Genomic DNA, 19723 nt, shown 5'->3' with positions numbered 1-19723 from the left:
AGAAGGAAGATAAATGAACAGGAGGGTCAATAGTTTTGACTGTGTGTGTGTGTGTGTGTTTGTGCTGCAGGTGCGGGACAACGAGCAGCTGAGCCGTCTGGTGCAGGAACAGGAAGTGAAGCTGCAGGAGCTAGAGCGACAGGCTGAACGTGCCTCTGAAGACGCTCAGGATCGCCTGCGGATTCTGGAGGACGTTCAGAGCGATAAAGCCACCATCAGCAGAGCGCTGACCCAGAACCGAGAGCTCAAAGACCAGCTGGCCGAGCTGCAGAACGGCTTCGTCAAACTGGTGAGCGCTAGACGTACAATCATGTGAAAATTTGGGGAAACCTTATTGAATGTCATGACTTTCTGTGAATTAGCATACGGTCTTAAAGTTTTAAAGCACTTTTCAGTCAATTAAGACCTTAAATGAGAGCAGAAGGTTTAGTAATTTCACTTTTATGGCAGCGAATGCTTTCATTTTATTACTTTTAAAGGAAAATAACTGAACATAAACATAGGAGGCAGAGAAAAACATTTTGAAGGAAAAGTTCAGATGACACTGACGCTGTCATTTTAGTTTAGGTTCATAAACCTGCAGAAACCCTGTTAATGTGACCTCTGACCTTTTCCAGACCAATGAGAACATGGAGCTGACCAGCGCTCTGCAGTCCGAGCAGCACGTGAAGAAGGAGATCGCCCGCAAGATGGGTCAGCTGCAGGAGGATCTGCACAACGCCAAAGAGCAGGTCTGTCTGTGTGCGTGCGTGTGTGTCTATGTGCGTTCAGGGTTTATAACAGGGTACCACAGGACCTTTAAGTATTAATGAGAATACATGAGAATACTAATGAAAATAAATGCAATGAAGGAATGAATGTTAAAAAAAACATAAAATAGAAAATATAAATAATATATAAAATTACAAAAAATAGTATAACAGAATAATGAAGTAAATATAAAATATAGTTTAATTTAAATAACATAATATAAAATAATATACAACTAAATTTTAAATAAATTTAATAAAAGAATAAGTAATTCATGCTTGCATATTTAAACAAATCAAATCTAATAAAATAAAATGTTTTAATAAAGATAATCTTTGTATAACTTTAGGAATTTGCCTGTTTTTCTTTTTGTCCTAGTTATTTTGATGCTCTACACCGTTTTCATTCATTGACAGAACACAGGTTAAATATATGTACATGTCTGACAATATCTACACCTTTTATATCTGTGAAATACAAACATTTTTTAGCCCATCATTTCTCTATTTATCTAATAGAGTACATGTATTTACTTATGTAGATGTGTAAATGTCTATTTATTCAGTTTTTATATTAAGTTCACTAATGTTAACTAATATGCAAATGTTATATGATGATTTATGTACAATACAGTTTTTAAGTAATTTCTTTAAGTAGATGTATTATATGAGAGACTTTCTTTGTTTACCAAACAAGTTGATCTATTTAGATTTGCAATGTAAACATTGAATAAAATTGAAATTATTATTTTTGTTACTATACTCCCAAAGTCATTCAGCATCAATCTGCTGCATTTTATTATTATTATTATTTTTATTTTTTTAAACAAAATTGTCTGCGTTCAGGGTTTATAACAGGGAACCACAGGACCTTTAAGTATTAATGAGAATACATGAGAATAATAATGAAAATAAATGCAATGAAGGAATGAATGTTAAAAAAAACATAAAATAGAAAATATAAATAATATATAAAATAACAAAAAATATTATAACAGAATAATGAAGTAAATATTAGTGCTGTCAATCGATTAAAAAACATTAACTAATTAATCGCACCATTTTTAAAAAATTAATCGCGATTAATCACATTTAAAATACTGAAACTTGTAATTTTGCCTATTTAAATGTAAAATGAATGTAAACGCAAGACAAAAAATATTTAAATTCAAAATATAATTGTTTAATAGAATTTGTGTTTAATTTGTAACACAGATTTCTTCATGTAAACAACAAACCCACAATAAACCATTGTGCAGAAATGGCACAAAACGCCTGCAGATTCTGTCTGTCCCTGATTATAAATGTTGATGTGTTTTATTCCGTCAGCTGCTGGAGAGCTCGTCTGAACTGACGTCAGTGCAGGAGCAGCGGGATCAGTATCTGGCTCATCTGCAGCAGTACAGCGCTGGATATCAGCAGCTGCTGGCGGAGCGAGAGCATCTGCAGAAGCAGTTCCTGCAGCAGACGCAGCTGATGGACCGGCTGCAGCACGACGAGGTGCAGGGCAAAGTGCAGCTGGAGCAGAGCCACATGCAGCTGCAGGAGGTGCAGGTACACCAACCCATACTGCACTAGCTACACTGTGAAAATATCTGTTAATGAACCGCTGGTGGTGAATTGCATTATTGGATGTTGATCTCTGCTCTGTCAACTTTTTGAAGTAGAAAAGTCTACTCTAAAGTTTAACAAATTGACTTCCATTGACATTTTAGTCGTCTGAAATAATGCATAACAAGTAATAACTAGAGAAATAAGTCTGTAAAGTAACAAGAAAGTATGCCGCAGTTTATTACTAGCTGATTGCAGCGTAACATGCAACACCAACCCAGACAATATAGCACTGCACACTATTAAACAGGGTTTCCGCGGGGCCTTAGAAATTCTGAAAGTCTAAAATTTAAAAATCTAAATTTTAGGCCTTAAATAGTATTAAGTTCGCTGTTCTAGGTCTAAAAGGGCCATGAAAGCCCCCGTTTCTGCAGGGTGTTTTCACACCTCTAGTTTGGAAAAAGTCTGGAAAGTGGGTGTGTCTAGCTCTGATTGGGTGGGAGTGTCGGGGGAGGGAAAATGGGCAGGGTTTGAATAAAAATGGGAGTTGCTATTTGTGCACGTGCTGCTGACCGAGGAAAAACAAACACACACACAGGCAGGGGAGAAAGACAGTGTGTTTAATGATGGTGAAATGTTTGATACCGCACGTCGTATAAGAGAAAAAAGCCTCTGCATTTCTCTGTAACTCAGATGCACTCGGTAGATCAGAAAGCCGTGTGTGTGTAAACCATCCTGTCACAAAATGCGGCGAAAATTCAACACGACGGTCGGCAAAAGTTTGCTTAGTGTTCTCGTGTTTACACACAGAGAGCAGCATTTACAGCGGACCTTTCAATAGTGTAGTGATATTAACGTGCTGTAAACTGAGTAACTTAGAAATCATTTTGACTAAGGTCTGTTTTTAAACACTGAACGAGTACTGCTGACCATACCAACTATAACTAGAAACTAGTCTCACAGTAATGTGTGAATTGCTGTGTGGGAAAAAAGTCAGTATTTTTAGTAAGTTTTTTTGCATTTATTCTTGCCATATTAAAAAACATAATTGTAGAGCAACCCATTTTCTCCTGTCATTGATATTTAACTTTAATAGTGTAGCGAGGCAGAGGGAAAACACATACACAAAGGTGTTGTGTTACAAACAGGTCCCCGGAGGGTGATTTATTTACAGTGTTTACAAGTGAAACAAGATGGATACGGTGCTCTTCTAGGGGTAGGTGCTCTGGTGCTCCGGGGAGAAGGTGAGGTTGAGTGAGAGTTCTGGTGTTGGATCGGTCAGCTGCTGGAATCTGCTGTGTAAAAGAGACAGAGAGAGACACAAGTGTTAGCGCAGGGAGTCATGTAGAGAAATGAAGCTCGTCTTCTTTATGTGCGGGGTTTGCTTATATGTGCTGCCTCTGATGAGCTCCAGCTGTGACTGATCCAGGTTAATTTGGTGCCAGCTGTGGTGAATTCTGGACCAGGGCGATGTGACATCGGTATACTCGCTACAATAGGTAGAACTGTTCGAGATATGAACAAAAGCGAGTTCTGCATCAAATTTTGATTTTAAAAAATCTTGAATGGTTCTAAAACTTTATAATAATAATTTTAATAAATTATAAAAATGATTAGCTTTAAAATCTTAAACAATGTTAATGATATGATGTAGTTTTGGAAACTTACCACTTCTCTGTTTATCCATCTGACTTTACGGTGGGTTTCTTTTGATCGCCCCCTGTCTTTTAAAGAACATCACAACGGCGAACCCGTCAAGTATAAAAGCTTCGTCTGTTTTGTGAGGTGCGCAATGTGGCGCCAGACGAAAGTATAAATCAGCCTTAAGATGTTTTTTTCTGTAGTTCAATTGTGCATCTAACCTGTCTTTACTGTTCAATTTAAATCATTTTATTTATCACAAATTTTGTGATTTTGCGTGTTTTCTGGCGTGTTTTTGATATTGTGATATAGGTCTTAAATTTAATACTTAATGGTCTTAAAAAGGTCTTAAATTTGACATTATGAAATCTGCAGAAACCCTGACTAAAGGTGGAGAAACGTCACTTTTTCACACTTTTCAAGATTAAAAGAATTTGGAAGGAAGGTCAAGTTCCCATAATGCAATTCAGAAGCAGAAATAAAGGAAAAAAAACAAAACATGAATCATAAAACTTGGAAAATTGCTTATTTTGTTATTGCTTATTGCTTATATTTGTTTACAGCATATGTGTCCATCCATCTATTTTAATGAATTTTAGATTATCGCATAAAAAATGCTAGATGAAAATGCCAAGATGCACATAATTTGATTTTTTTATGTACACAACTCAATAGGATACAATTTATATTTTAAATAAACAATGCTCAAACTATGATTGAACCTCATTTAGTGAACAGATTCCTTTATATGCACTAAAATCGCCATGTAATGTTGTTATAAGTGATCTTGTGACAATATAAATGTGTGATTGGAGCTTTCCAGTGTTGCAGATCTGAAATGTTCTGCTGATGGTAAAAGGCCTCAGCTCTCCGTCAGTCCGTCATCACAGTGCTTCAGTATTATTCTTCTATTATTATTCCCTCCAGAACTGTCTTGAGCATCTGTCTGCTCTCTCATCTCACGCCTCCAAAAGCCACCGCGTTCATTGCGTTTCGTCTTTGTGAAATTTTAGTTCTTATTCAGACTCCTAAGTGCACTTGCTCTTTTTGCTTTAAGACCATGTGTTTAGATCGCTAAAATAAAGGCCATTAGACTTTAAGATGCTATAAATCACACTGTAAATCATTGCTTCCCCCTGCAGGAGAAGCTGAGCCGTCTGGTCCGAGACAACGAGGAGCTGAAAACGGAGGTGCAGGAGCTGCTGAACGGATCCATCATGAACACATCACACCGAGATGAAGGTGAGACTGCAGATTTACCCTGATTTTACGCTCTCTTAGCTTGATTTTTACACTCTTTTCCCCCATTGAACACAATATATTTTATCTTAAGACACATTTTGTAACAGTAAACATGTGAGACTAAATAATTAAGATAAATGATTGACTTCTGCTGTCTTCATTAGCTTCAGAAACACAGATTTCTGTACATCTTGAACAGGCGTCTTTGGAGATCTTACTGTTCTGTGGAAATAAAGTAAAGTCACAGCACTGTTCAGCTCTACAGCATGCTGGATGATGGTTTATTGGAGATTTGTCTTACAGATGTTTACTGAATCATGGGCTGACCAGCAGCTCTTGATGTAGAGTGATTTAGCTTTTCCGCTGATATAACAGAATTTTTTTGCGGCTGGTTATCGTCCCATGCCTATTTTGCACTGATTTTCCCCCTGCTGATGTGTTCAGGTGATGGGCTGGAGAGTCAGACACTCCCTGAGAGCTTCCAGAAATCACAGATTGCCATACCTGAAGACTTTGAGAGCAGAGAAGAGATGGTGAGTTCATTAACACGAGCAAAACAGACCGAAACAGACCGAATTGTGTAACATTTGGTAGATTTGGCAGCCAATTGATTTATAGTCACTTTCTGTGAGTTCGGAAAAGAAGAAAGAGCAGAAGAGAGGGAATACACCTCTAAAAAATGACTAATTTTCTGCTAATATATCTGCATTTACAGAATAAATAAAATACAGTGTGAATTATAATCATTAAAAAACTCTATACATTTGTTGATAGATTATCAAACTTGTAGTCATGTCTAGTGAACTTGTTTTATAAATTTGTGTACCACTTGTTTTTATTTTTGTAATTATATATGCTACAAGCCAAGCATTATGATACATGCATGGGGGGGGGGCTGTTATTTCAGTTTAATCCATTTTTATTGTATCTGTCCCAAACAAATAAAACATTAATTATTAATACTATTATAGTTATAAATGGCAGTGTTTTAATCACTCATTAAATAATAATAATAATAATAAAAAATAAAAATAATAATTATTATTGTTATTATTGTTATTATTATTGTTGTTATTGGTATTATTTTTTATTATTATTGTTATTATTATTATTATTATTATTGGTATTATTATTATTATTAACTATTATTATTATTATTATTATTATTATTATTATTGGTATTAATATTATTATTATTGGTGTTATTGGTATTATTATTATTATTATTATTATTATTATTATTATTATTATTATTATTATCATTATTATTGGTATTAATATTATTAGTATTGGTATTATTATTATTATTATTATTATTATTATTGGTGTTATTGGTATTATTATTATTATTATTATTGGTGTTATTGGTATTATAATTAGTATTATTATTGGTGTTATTGGTATTATTATTAGTATTATTATTGGTATCATTATTATTATTATCATCACTTGTAATTATTATCACTTGTAGTTTTTATTTTTGTAATTTCTACTACATGCATTATGGTAAATGCATGGATGTCTGTTAGTTCAGTTTAATGTATTTGTGTTGTATTATTCCCAAACAAATTAAACATGAATTAATATTAATTACCTTCCATATTTAGAGTGGCTTAGTTAATGCTTTTATAGTTAAAAATAGCAGTGTTTTTAGCATTCATTAAATAATAATAATAATTATTATTAATATTTATTCAATATAATATAATGGATTTATTTTAAGTCAAATAATATATCATTTAATAATAAAGGTTTCAAAGGAAAAAGACATAATTGACCTCTAAAAGGACTTCTCTTCTGCTGATACCATTAAATCTGTTTGAGTGGTTTTATTCATTAAGGAATAATTGATTGTGGGCATCATTTTCCAATGATTTATCGGTCCGCTTTGCATTATTGCTCTCCAGCACTGCTGTATATCCACTGTTGAGATGTTGTATGTTGAGAGTGTATTAGTCAGGTGTTTGTCCTCTTCAAGCGTCTCCTGTGTGTAGCACTAGTGTCCTCCACATCTCCTCTAAAGCCTTCTGTTGTGTTCTGCTGTGATTTCTGACTGTTGTAGCTGTGAAATAACTCTAATCATTCAGCGGAGTGATATGGAGCTGTAAAAACCTGCTCATCAGCAGTTATTAGGTAAACTCTTCCTCCTCTTTCTCTGATGGCTGCAGAAGGAGTTTATCCACTCTGTGTTGTCGCGTGTGGAGGCGGAGCGAGATGAAATGAGCCGCCGGTTGGAGGAGGAGAGGAGAATTCATCAAGACACCCGGCAGCAGCTGACGGCCCTGAGCCACGATCACCATCATCATCATCATCACGAACCTCACAGCACGTGTGCAGAGACAGGTGCATATTCAACCACGTTTCATTCCAGTTTATCCACACATGTCCTGGAATGACAATAGCGCTCAACTTGCTGCTAAATTATTATTATTACTCAACTATACTTTGCATTTTTCTGGAGAATCTGCAACGGAGCAAAGAAAAAGTGTTGGTAAACAAGTTCAGTAAACCTCTCCACCTGTCAAATGTCGCGAGTTTAGTTGTTTTAGTGAATGCATTTCAATTAATGTTAATGAACTGTTTGACTTTTGTTGCAACAGTAGTAGTAAATCGGTTACAAAAACTTCTCTACATGTCAAATGTTGCAGCTGTTTTAGTAAATGCATGGATTTATTAGCTGATTTCCCTGTGCAGACGGCTCCGAGGGCGTCCCGGTGGAGGTGCACGAGGCTCTGCGAGTGGCGATGGAGAAGCTGCAGGAGAGATTCACTAAACTGATGCAGGAGAAAGCAGATCTGAAGGAGCGTCTGGAGGAGCTGGAGCACCGCTGCATTCAGCTCTCCGGAGAAACTGACACTATCGGTGAGACGCTGATGCACATCACAACAGCAGGACATAACATGAGTGCTGCTTTAGAGATCTTGCACTTTTCAATATCATTATTATTATTATTATTATTATTATTATTAATAATGATAATGCATTTTTATTTGAATAGCACTTGCATAAAATGCCACTCAAAGTGCTTCGCAAGCAGAAGCAAATATGGAATATTAGATATTGAAAACAATGTCAGGGTTAGATACTCGAATAGGGAAACGGATATAAGCAAATACAGAAAGCAAAATAAACACAAAACGAATATTAAAAACAAATATAACCATATACACTTACCGGCCACTTTATTAGGCACACCTTACTTGTAGCAGGTTGGATCCCTTTTGCCTTCAGATCTGCCTCAATCCTTCATGGCAGAGATTCAACAAGCTACTGGAAATATTCCTCAGAGATTTTGCTCCATATTGACATGATAGCATCACACAGTTGCTGCAGATTTGTCGGCTGCACATCCATGATGCCAATCTCCCGTTCCACCACATCCCAAAGCTGCTCTATTGGATTGAGCTCTGGTGACTGTGGAGGCCATTTAAGTACAGTGAACTCATCGTCATGTTCAAGAAACCAGTCTGAGATAGTTCATGCTTTATGAACTGCAGCAGATCGTCTTGACCATGTCTGCATCCCTAAATGTTGCTGCCATGTGATTGGCTGATTAGAAATTTGCATTAACAAGCAGTCGGAGAGGTGTACCTAATAAAGTGGCTGGTGATTGAATAAGCACCTCTATATAATGTAAACGTCTGTACATATACATATATATTTTGCAAGATACTGCTATTCAGCTTAAAGTGTAATTTAAAGGCTTAACTAGGTTAATTATGCAAGGCATTGGATTGTTCTGTAGACAGTCTAATCAAAATGTGGCATTTCTTGACTTAATTTGCTAATTAGTCATTGTTATTTAAACATATAGTATTATAAATGTTTAGTGTTGAAGTTTTTACATTTTTGAAATGTTATATATTTTTTATTCCATCCATACTAAAGGAAATACTTCCTCCAGAAACTGCAAAAATATTATATGAAGCACTGTCAATAGTTTCCTTACTTTGTTAAAGATCACTTGGGAAATATTTTTAAAAGAAGAAAATTGTGAATTTTGCGTTCGACTGCGTATATAAGTGCACACATGTACATAGAATACAAAAATATACAAAACTAAAATATTTACATACATGCTTATATTTAAATATAATTTATTTTGTATATACAGTGTGTGTGTGTGTGTGTGCGTGCGTGCGTGTGTGCGTGCGTGCATATATACATATATATATATATATATATATATATATATATATATATATATATATATATATATATATATATATATATATATATATATATTTATATATATATATATATATATATATATATATATATATATATATATATATATGTGTGTGTGTACGTGCGTGTATATATGTATGTGTGTGTGTATGTCATGCATGGCTTACAAAAATAAAGATATTATATTATTTTCAATGTAAAGACATTTAAGTCTATACACAGTTGAAGTCAGAATTATGAGCTCTCCTGAATTATTAGCCCCACTGTTTTTTTTTTCCAATTTCTGTTTAACGGAGAGCAGATTTCTTTAACACATTTTTAATCATAATAGTTTTAATAACTCATCTCTGATAACTGATTTATTTTCTCTGTATTTTTGCCATGATGACAGCAGATACTATTACACTAGATATTCTATAAGACACTTCTATACAGCTTACAGTGACATGTAAAGGCTTCACTAGGGTTATTAGGGTAAAGTTAGGGTAATTATGCAAGTCATTGTATAACAGTGGTTTGTTCTGGAGACTATCCAAAACTAATATTGCTTAAAGGGGTTAATAATACTGACCTTAAAATGGTTTTAAAACAGTTAAAAACTGCTTTTATTCTAGCCGAACTAAAACAAATAAGACTTTCTCCAGAAGAACAAATATTATCAGACATACTGTGTACATTTCCTGAATCTGTTCAACATCATTTGGGAAGAATTTGAAAAAGAAAAACAAATTTAATGGCCGTTTAATAATTTCGACTTCAACTGTACATGCATGTGTGTGTGTGTTTATGAAACAATCAATATGCATAGAAGACACTCACACACATCAGGCGGATGCAAACATTTGCGAGCAGTCATTTGTTTATCGAATGTGCTTCTGTTTGTGGTGTAGGTGAATACATCGCGCTGTATCAGAACCAGAGAGCCATCATGAAGCAAAAGCACGTTGAAAAGGAGCAGTACATTAACATGCTGGCCAAAGACAAGGAGGAGATGAAGGTATGAAGAGATGATCAAATTACTCTCTAAATACTGTTCTTAAATCTAACCAAGAGGACTTTGATTGCTGCAGTTTTTTTTAAGAGACACAAGGGGGAGACATAAGCCAAACACAGAAGCACTCTTTAGATCAGGGGTCACCAAGCCTGTTCCTTGAGAGCTACCTGCCTGCACATTTCAGTTGCAACCCTGACCAAACACACCTGTTTGTAATTATCAAGTGCTGCTTTAGGTACTATTAATTGGTTCAGGTGTGTTTGATCAGGGTTGGGGCTGAATTCTGCAGGCAGGTAGCTCTCCAGGAACAGGGTTGGTGACCCCTGCTTTAGATTCATCACATTTTTCACAACACATTTTAAGAACATTGTGCACAATGTGTGTTACAAACACATTTCCTCAAGTACTTGTGCTTTCACTTGAGTATAAAGCCATTCCTGGGATTATAAGTTTATGTTGAATTTAATAAGTTTCTGTATGGGCTCCAAAATAGTCCTAATTGCGATTATTTCATAGCAGTAGTTTATTTATATAGCACATTTTTTTTACAACACAGCATTGCCCAAAGTGCTGCACACAAGCAATACTAATTAAAATAGGAAATCACACAGCACATAAGCCCTTAATATACTGTCAGGACATCAGTGCATATTGCTTATTTACTCGTTATTTAGGGTTATTCTTATTGAAACAAGCCCATGCTATGAAATTTCGTACATTAGTATATGTAAATGACATTAAAGTACCAGCCAGATTTCATAGTCGTGCAGCCCTATATGAGGAGTGTTGGTGTTGTAGGAATGGGTTTAACCACAGCGGTTCGAACTGTAGTTCTGCTGAGCGACTAGAAAGTGATCAGCATGATGGTAAAAACTGTACATTTCTAGTCAAACCATTGTTCTGCAATCTCAGACCAAAAATGTAAATAAGTGCAGTGTTAATTGCTGTAAATGTGGGAGAGCGCTGATATTATGTGATTGTATTGTATTGCAATATGGAACAATTAAATGTTGATGTTAAATTAATTCACAAATACTTGAAAATGAGATGATTTAATGACTATAACTTGCTGTGGTTAAAACTGAATTAATTACAAAATGAGTGTATAAAATGATCAAACATAAAATGATAAAACATGTGATATAAATTGTACCCAGCTTAAATATAAAATTAAGTGACCAGAGGTAGAAGGAGAGACACAGAGGGAGAGAGAGGGACGAAGAGAGCAGGCCCAGAAGTTAGCCTGATTGCAGTAGAGTCAGAGAGGATAGACTCAGGGGTCACCAACATGGTGCCCGTGGGCACCAGGTAGCCAGCCAGGTTCACATGAGTTGCCCGCTGGCCTGTTCTAAAAATAGCTCACCATAGCACCACATATGAGTAAGCTGCATCTAATATTTTTATAGGTATTCTTTTTAAATCACACTTGCATTGGTGTAAATTTGAAAATTACTTTAAGTTATATATTAAAAAAAACTTTAAAAACACTTTCAGACAAATGAAGTGTTGCATATTGATATTTATCTAACTTGTTAAATCGTTGACAACTACTGTGAGAAATCATTAACATGATCAATGTCTTCACATAGATAGAATATTATTAATTATTAATAATAACAAATCATTAAAAGTAAATTAAGAAAATGTGTTGTTTAATTACTGGTAGCCCTTCACATTAATCGGTACCCAAGAAGTAGCTCTCAGTTTCCAAAAGGTTGGTGACCCCTGCTCCAGAGGATGAGAGGAGCAGATCAGGAAAAGACAGGCCAGAGCAGAGTTTTACACCTGTTTTGTATCTTTCTTGACCATGTGACTAAAGCCCAAACTGACCAATCAACATGTGACCACATCGTAAAACCCCCAAAGTCCACACACCAGGACTGATCTTATCAGTATCTGCCTTTGGAGTCAGTATGGACCTTCTTGAGTCAAAAAGACATGTTTTGTCATATAAACAAATGCATATGCAGGGCTCGAAATTAACCTTTTTGCTTGGTACCACCGGTGCTCCTAACTAAAAATGTAGACGCATCAGCCAAAATTTAGTTGCACCCACTAATTATAAGCACCGTTACTACAAGTTTTATACAAACATATTTATTGCATTTGAAATTAACTATAATCAAACTAACTAGGAAAAAAAAAATTTATAATATATATATATAAATATATATATATATATATATATATATATATATAAGTAGCAGCTCTCTCTGTCATCCCAAGCAAGAAGGCATTGGCTGAGTGATTGACAGCTGATATTAACCAATCATTCGTGTTCAGTGCTTGAGCAGTGGTGGGCCAATAAGAAGAGCGCGAAGGCGGGGCAAGCATTACGGACTTGGCTTTGTTTACTGCAGCAAGTTGACATGACAACTGTTTTAAACCATTCCTGAGCGCTGCGTTTCCCGTTCCAAGTGCAGACAAAGAGCTTAGAGATGCATTCTGCGTGAAAGTCTGCCGAATCTGCGCATGTGCTGAACATTTTGCAGTAAAAACTAGTCGCACAAATATATTTTGAGGTCGCATAGATAAAATTTCGGGTGCATATGCGACCAAATTTCGAGCCCTGCTATGATAATTCAGCCTCTTACAGTGTGTGTTCTGTCGTGTGTGTTGTGTTTAGACGAAGCTGGCGGAGCTGCAGGATCTGGTGATGCGTCTGGTGGGCGAGCGTAACGAGTGGTACAGCAGATATATGAGCGCTGTGGGAAACCGGGATCTGCTGAACTCTAATGCGGAGCAGATCCATCCTGCAGAGAGACGCATGGAGATCAGCGGTGTGGACGCTCCAGGTACAGCAGCACCATTCACGTTCAGTCAAGAAAAGCCATAGTTCTTGCCTGCATAAACACTTTTTAGATCATCTGAACTTTATTGATTAAGACGTTTATCCTAATCAGTTGTGCACATGCATTTCTCCATCGATGTGCATCTTGTTGTGTCCATTAAGCATATGTTATGTGATATTCAAAAGTGTGCAACAAAATAGGTGGATGAAAGCATAGCTAGTAGTGTGGTGATCCATCAAATCCTGTTAAAGTCTCGACTTTCCTGTAATGTTGATTTTATTTTCTACCTTCAGCTGTTCTGGACATGAGCACAGCAATGGACGTGTCTTCATCTCCTCAGTCCAGCACAGCAGAGATTCAATCCCAGAGTTCAGAACGGCCTGCAGCTGACCCAATCTCCAGCCCGTCCCTGAGACCCCAAGAAGACGGGACAGCCCGCCAGATCATGCAGCTTCTCCAGGAGATCCAGAATCCTCAATCCAGACCCGCTCCATTCCTCGGAGAAAACCCCTGCATCCCGTTCTTCTACCGGCCCGACGAGCACGACGAGGTCAAGATCCTGGTGGTCTGAATCCAGCATTATTAGGGACACAGACGTGCGTTTTCACTCAGTTTCTCTGGATTTCTAGAGGAATTCTGGACTTCTGAAGCTCTGTTTGGTTTGTGTGTCGATTCATACGGATGCCAGCTCTTGCTGCTCTCGACTGATTTGCAGATTAGTTCACTTTAAGTGCATTAGACAGAGTTTCCTGACAGATCAGTGATGATTCAGAGCGGTAAGATTCATTGATTCGGTCTGAAACGTTTGTTTATTCAGTCTAAATCAATTCATTTGTTTGATTTGGATCAAATATTTGTTTGGTTTGAATCATATTCTTGCATAGTCTGAATCAAATACTAGTTCAGTCTGAATTGATTGTCTATATGGTCTGAATCAGTCGTTTGTTTGATATAAATCAGATATTTGGTTCAGTCTGAATCAATTGTTTGGTTTGGTCTGAATCAAATGTTTGGTTTGGTCTGAATCAATTGGTTATTTTAGTCTGGAGCAAATGTTTGGTTTGGTCTGAATCAAATGTTTAGTTTGGTCTGAATCAATTGGTTATTTTAGTCTGAATCAAATGTTTGGTTTGGTCTGAATCAATTGGTTATTTTAGTCTGAATCAAATGTTTGGTTTGGTCTGAATCAATTGTTTGTTTTGTTCTGAATCAAATATTTGGTTTGGTCTGAATCAAATGTTTGGTTTATTCTGAATCAAATGTTTGGTTTTGTCTGAATCAAATATTTGGTTTGTTCTGAATCAATTGTTTGTTCAGTCCAAATCAATTGGTTGTTTTTTTATGAATCAAATATTTGGTTTGGTCTGAATCAATTGGTTGTTTTAGTCTGAATCAAATGTTTGGTTTTGTCTGAGTCCAATATTTGGTTTGGTCTGAATCAATTGTTTGTTTTGTTCTGAATCAAATATTTGTTTTGGTCTGAATCAAATGTTTGGTTTTGTCTGAATCAATTGTTTGTTCAGTCCAATTTAATTGTTTGTTTTGGTCTAAATCAAGTGTCTGGTTTGGTCTGAATCAAATGATTTGTTTTGGTCTGAATCAAATGTTTGATTTGGTCTGAGTCAAGTATTTTTTCCTGTCTGAATCAAATATTTGTTCAGTCTGAATCAAATTTTTTCTTTGGCCTAATTCAATTGTTTTTTTAACTGAATCAAATGATTGGTTTGGTCTGATTCAGATATTTGTTCAGTCTGGATCAAATCTTTTTTTCTGTTTGAATCTAATATTTGTTCCGGTATGAATCAACAAATTTCTTCCAGTATGAATCAACTCTTTGTTCGCTCTGAATGAATTTGTTACGTAATAAACTGGCACACTAACTAGGGCATCGTGATGAAGCAGCTCTGGACTAGGACGATGATAAGTGTTCATGATCAAGTGTTTGTTTGCTTGAAAGCATGTAGGGCAGTGTTGAGAAAGTTCTGAATCAGCTGAGTTGAGTGTTTAATGGATCACATTGTAGGTTAGAAGCGAGTCTAATGTGAGCTGAGGCTGGTTTTCATTGAGCATTATTATTTTTGGAGACGTGTAATGACGTTATGTTCCTCCCTGCAGACACACGAGCACCTTGTGTTTTCTTCCTCAGATGTTGCCTATTGTTTGTGTCGAACTCTATGACGCCTGTATTCGTCAGCTGAGAGTTTCCTGCGTCGTGATTGGATGATGAGAATGAATGCGAGCTGTATATAAATATATATATATTAGAGAAAATGGTTTGTATAATTCCTCTTACATGAGCAGAGCTTGAGTTCATCTCCATTAAACATCAGACACTTCACCGCATTATGGTTATCGGTGATTTTAGGAACACTTTCTATGAAGAAACCCTTTTGTTATGATAAGTGATGAGTTATGCTTGGCTTACAAGAGTGTAATGCATTGCTTAAAGAGACAGTTCACCCAAAAAAAGACTGTAATGCATTTCTTTTTTCTGCTGAACACAAAAGAAGATATTTTGAAGAATGTTATTATGATATTCATCCACTTCCATAGTAGGAAAAACAAATACTATGGTAGTCAAACATTCTTCAAAATATCTTAACATTTTTGGAATTTTGAGTGTACTGTCCCTTTAAGAGCGTTTCATTTAAAGTATATGCATATCATAGTCTATCACATTTACATATTTTCCCAAATGCATTCATTATTAATTATGAAGTGCATTGATATTCTGCTCTGGCTTCATGGAAAGTGTTTGTGACTGGAAGAGAGTTGATTGTTTACATCTGAAGAATACTGTATATCCGGTCTGCAGTACCGCGGTATTTCACTGGGCTGTACTCCAAAGCACTTTTATTAGCATTGGCATCTGTTATTGGTCTTTCTTTGGTGCGCGGGCTTCAGTCAGGCGTGTGTGTGTGTGTGAGTGTGTTCATGTAGAGGTGTAAATAGTGTATCTGTGTATTATACTGTATATTGACTGAAGGATGATGCTGGGGAGGCTGGAGGACGGCAGGTTTGTGTGCTTTCTTACTATACAGCTGAACTAAAGCAGAATTTATTTATTTGGGATGATGATGATGATGATGATGATTACACACTAATGGGTTTTAATTTCCACTGATGTTGGATCACAGCGAATGAAGGAGTAATAATGACTAGTTTGATTTTTTTTTCCTCCTAAATAAATCTGATTGAGCAAAATTGGATTTGTTTATTAATTAGTTTATTGTCTTCTCCTGGATGATTAGCCTGTGTGGTGTTTGAGGATACTGTATATACTGGACATGACAATGTTTTCCTGAAACTCTTCATTCATTCATTCATTCATTCATTCATTCATTTTCTTTTCAGTTTAGTCCCTTTATTCATCAGGGGTCGCCACAGTGCAATGAACCGCCAACTTATCCAGCATATGTTTCACACAGCGGATGCCCTTCCCATCACTGGGAAACACCCATACACTCTCATTCACACACATACATCCCATGCCAACACAGGGAGAACATGCAAACTCCACACTGAAACGCCAACTGACCCAGCTGAGGCTCGAACCAGCGACCGTCTTGCTGTGAGGTGATTGTGCTGCCAGTTTCCCTGAAACTGTTTCAGTAGGAAAAGACATGGATAGACATTTCTGCCTCATACAGCACAGTAAGACGTCATGTTTTATTAAACCGTCATTCATAATAATTATTGCATAAAAATATTCGATGTTTGTTAATTAAACACCCTTAAAATAAGGATGGGTTGTCAATATTTGACCCAGTGTTGGTATTTTTAAGAGTGTGTGATTAAAAAAAAGTGTAAATCATGACAAAAATTGAATGTTTTTTATTAAATAATTATTTTGAAAAATGTTATGATATCCATCGACTTCCATAATGAGAAAAACAAAAACTATGGTAGTCAACATTCTTCAAAATATCTTCAACATAAGATTTTTTTGAATTTCGAGTGTACTGTCCCTTTAAGAGCGTTTCATTTGAAGTATATGCATATCATAATCTATCACATTTGCATATTTAACTCAAATGCATTTATTAATGATTACGAGGTGCATTGATATTCTGAAAAAAAGTCAAAATTATGACAAAATTTGAATGTTTTTTTTTATTAAATCATTATTTTGAAGAATGTTCTTATGATATCCATCGACTTCCATAATGGGAAAAACAAAAACTATGGTAGTCAACATTCTTCAAAATATCTTCTACATACGATTTTTTTTTTTTTAATTTCAAGTGTGCTGTCCCTTTAAGAGCGTTTCATTTGAAGTATATGCATATCATAGTCTATCACATTTACATATTTAACTCAAATGCATTCATTATTAATTAGGAAGTGCATTGATATTCTGAAAAAAGTCCAAATTATGACAAAAATTGAAATTTTTTTATTAAATAATTATTATGAATGACAATTTTGCGAATTCAAATGTATTCATGCATCATAACTATTTGTAAGAAAAAATGATGACGAAGAAAATCTTAATGAAGATGTTTATTCAGCATAGCCGTCTCAAAAAACACAACCAGAGTCAGATTGATCCCCGAACATGCTTAGACTCAAACCTTTATAGTGTTTTAGATGTTGCCTTTTAGACTTGCCTTTAGTTGTTAATGAAGTTGCTCCTTGGCTGTTGGCTCAGCTGTTCTCTCTCTCTATCTTTCGATGTTAATGCAGTTTTAACACCATTGCTGAATTAGTTCTCTGTGCACCACACCCATCCCTATTCTACAACTCGTACCATTTGGTCGAGATGTAGTCACCTCAAACAACGCAGAGACAACAAACTGTTGAATTCCCTTGTTTCTCATGTCAGCCCTTTTCGAAAATGAGCATCAATTCACCATCTAGAGTGGAAGTTGGGTCGAGGCAGTCTCACTTCTTACATGTTAGCCATGTCGAATTTCTGTTTAAAAATTGCTATAAAATATATTTAGATTTTTAAAAATATATATTTTTGGCCAATTTAGATAGGACAGCAATGAGACCGGAAGCGAAGTTGGAGAGAGAGAGAGAGAGAGAGAGAGAGAGAGCTAGAGTAGGAAAATATCATTGAGCTGGGGTTCGAACTCGGGACGCCCTGACGTGCTACTGAAATGTATGTCGGTGCACTAACCACTTGGCTATTGTGCTGACATAAAAAAATAATGTACATTTTCTCACTTAAATTTAAATGTAAGTTTTTAACCCAGTGGTGGGGTTTCTCCATATTTGACCCAACATTGGGTTACTATTAATTGCGTGCATAATAGACCTAATGACCTAAATCTTTTGTTTGTTTATAAAGCATTTTTTGACATGACGTGACTTTAAACCACCTTTAAAAATATTGCAAGTAAGGCCTTTTGTTTTTGTAATCATGATCTAATATGCTGTCATGGAGTTTTTGTAATCTTGTATTTGCATTTATTTATGAATAATTCACCATCATATTTCTTTCTTGGTTATATTTGCACATTATGCATGTGTAATTTGTTCATCGTTGTATTTATGACTTGGCATGCCTTAATTTAAGCCGCATAGTGGCGTAGTGTGTAGCACTGTAGCTTCACAGCAAGAAGGTTGCTGCTTCGAGTCCTGGCTGGGCATGTTCTCCCCGTGTTGGTGTGGGTTTCCTCCGGGTACTCCGGTTTCCCCTACAGTCCAAACACATGCACTATAGGGGGGAATTGATCAACTAAACTGACTGTTATGTATGAGTGAGTATGAATGTTTCCCAGTACTGGGTTGCAGCTGAAAGAGCATCCGCTGTGTAGAACATGTTCTGGATAAGTTGGTGGTTCATTCCCCTGTGGTTACCCCTGATTAATAAAGGGACTAAGCCAAAAAAAAAAAAAAAAAAAAAAAGAATGAATGTCTTAATCCTGTTTGTATTAGGGGTAATAATGCTAATGTTTTAGCCTCATAATTATTGCTTGATATTTACATGTTTATTCCATAATTAGCCTGTTAATATGTCTATTTTGACTGTACTCATGATTTCTCAGCCAGATTTATGCGTTTAGGTCAGACTTTCTATACAATTTTGTATATATACATGGTATATACTCACCGGCCACTTTATTAGGTACAGCTTACTTACCTCTTTTTGCCCTCAGAACTGCCTTAATCCTTGGTGTCAGAGATTCAACAAGCTACTGGAAATATTCCTCAGAGATTTTGCACCATATTGACATTAAAGCATCACACAATTGCTGCAGATTTGTCGGCTGCACATCCATGATGCCAATCTCCCGTTCCACCACATCCCAAAGCTGCCCTGAACCGCTGATACAAGGCAGGATGATCCATGCTTTCATGTTGTTGAGGCCAAATTCTGCCCCGAGCATCTGAATGTGTCAGCAGAAATGGAGACTCATCAGAGCAGCAACGTTTCTCCAATCTTCTATTGTCCAGTTTTGGTGAGTCTGTGTGAATTGTAGCCTCAGTTTCCTGTTCTTAGCTGACAGGAGCGGCACCCGGTGTGCTCTTCTGCTGCTGTAGCCCATCCGCCTCAAGGTTGGACGTGTTGTGTGTTCAGAGATGCTCTTCTGCAGAGCTCGGTTGTAACGAGTGTT

The 19723-nt window shown here is 36.1% G+C and overlaps 2 protein-coding genes across 9 annotated transcripts in view; both read left to right on the top strand.

Annotated features, from left to right (window-relative positions):
• The window catches only part of golga2 (golgin A2), a 61585-nt gene extending 45224 nt beyond the window's left edge, over positions 1-16361 (top strand). For 7 of the 8 annotated variants that reach the window (XM_005168083.6, XM_005168082.6, XM_009301121.5 and 4 more), the window contains 10 exons: positions 71-289; positions 618-731; positions 2079-2303; positions 5084-5183; positions 5628-5716; positions 7352-7526; positions 7878-8045; positions 10262-10368; positions 12992-13160; positions 13451-16361. In XM_005168083.6, the coding sequence (XP_005168140.1) occupies positions 71-289; positions 618-731; positions 2079-2303; positions 5084-5183; positions 5628-5716; positions 7352-7526; positions 7878-8045; positions 10262-10368; positions 12992-13160; positions 13451-13728 (1644 nt within the window). In that variant the 3' untranslated portion in view covers positions 13729-16361. The remainder of the gene's footprint in view (positions 1-70; positions 290-617; positions 732-2078; positions 2304-5083; positions 5184-5627; positions 5717-7351; positions 7527-7877; positions 8046-10261; positions 10369-12991; positions 13161-13450) is intronic. The other variant, NM_001127334.1, reaches the window with a different exon arrangement.
• Positions 1-19723, top strand: part of rabepk (Rab9 effector protein with kelch motifs) — a 373763-nt gene that overhangs the window by 175862 nt on the left and 178178 nt on the right. The gene's annotated exons all lie outside the window — the stretch shown is intronic.

The sequence above is a fragment of the Danio rerio genome, chromosome 5 (genome assembly GCF_049306965.1).
Source record: "Danio rerio strain Tuebingen ecotype United States chromosome 5, GRCz12tu, whole genome shotgun sequence".
Classification (NCBI taxonomy): domain Eukaryota; kingdom Metazoa; phylum Chordata; class Actinopteri; order Cypriniformes; family Danionidae; genus Danio; species Danio rerio.
Note: the sequence above shows the minus strand (reverse complement) of the source record. Positions and strands in the feature narration are given on the sequence as shown.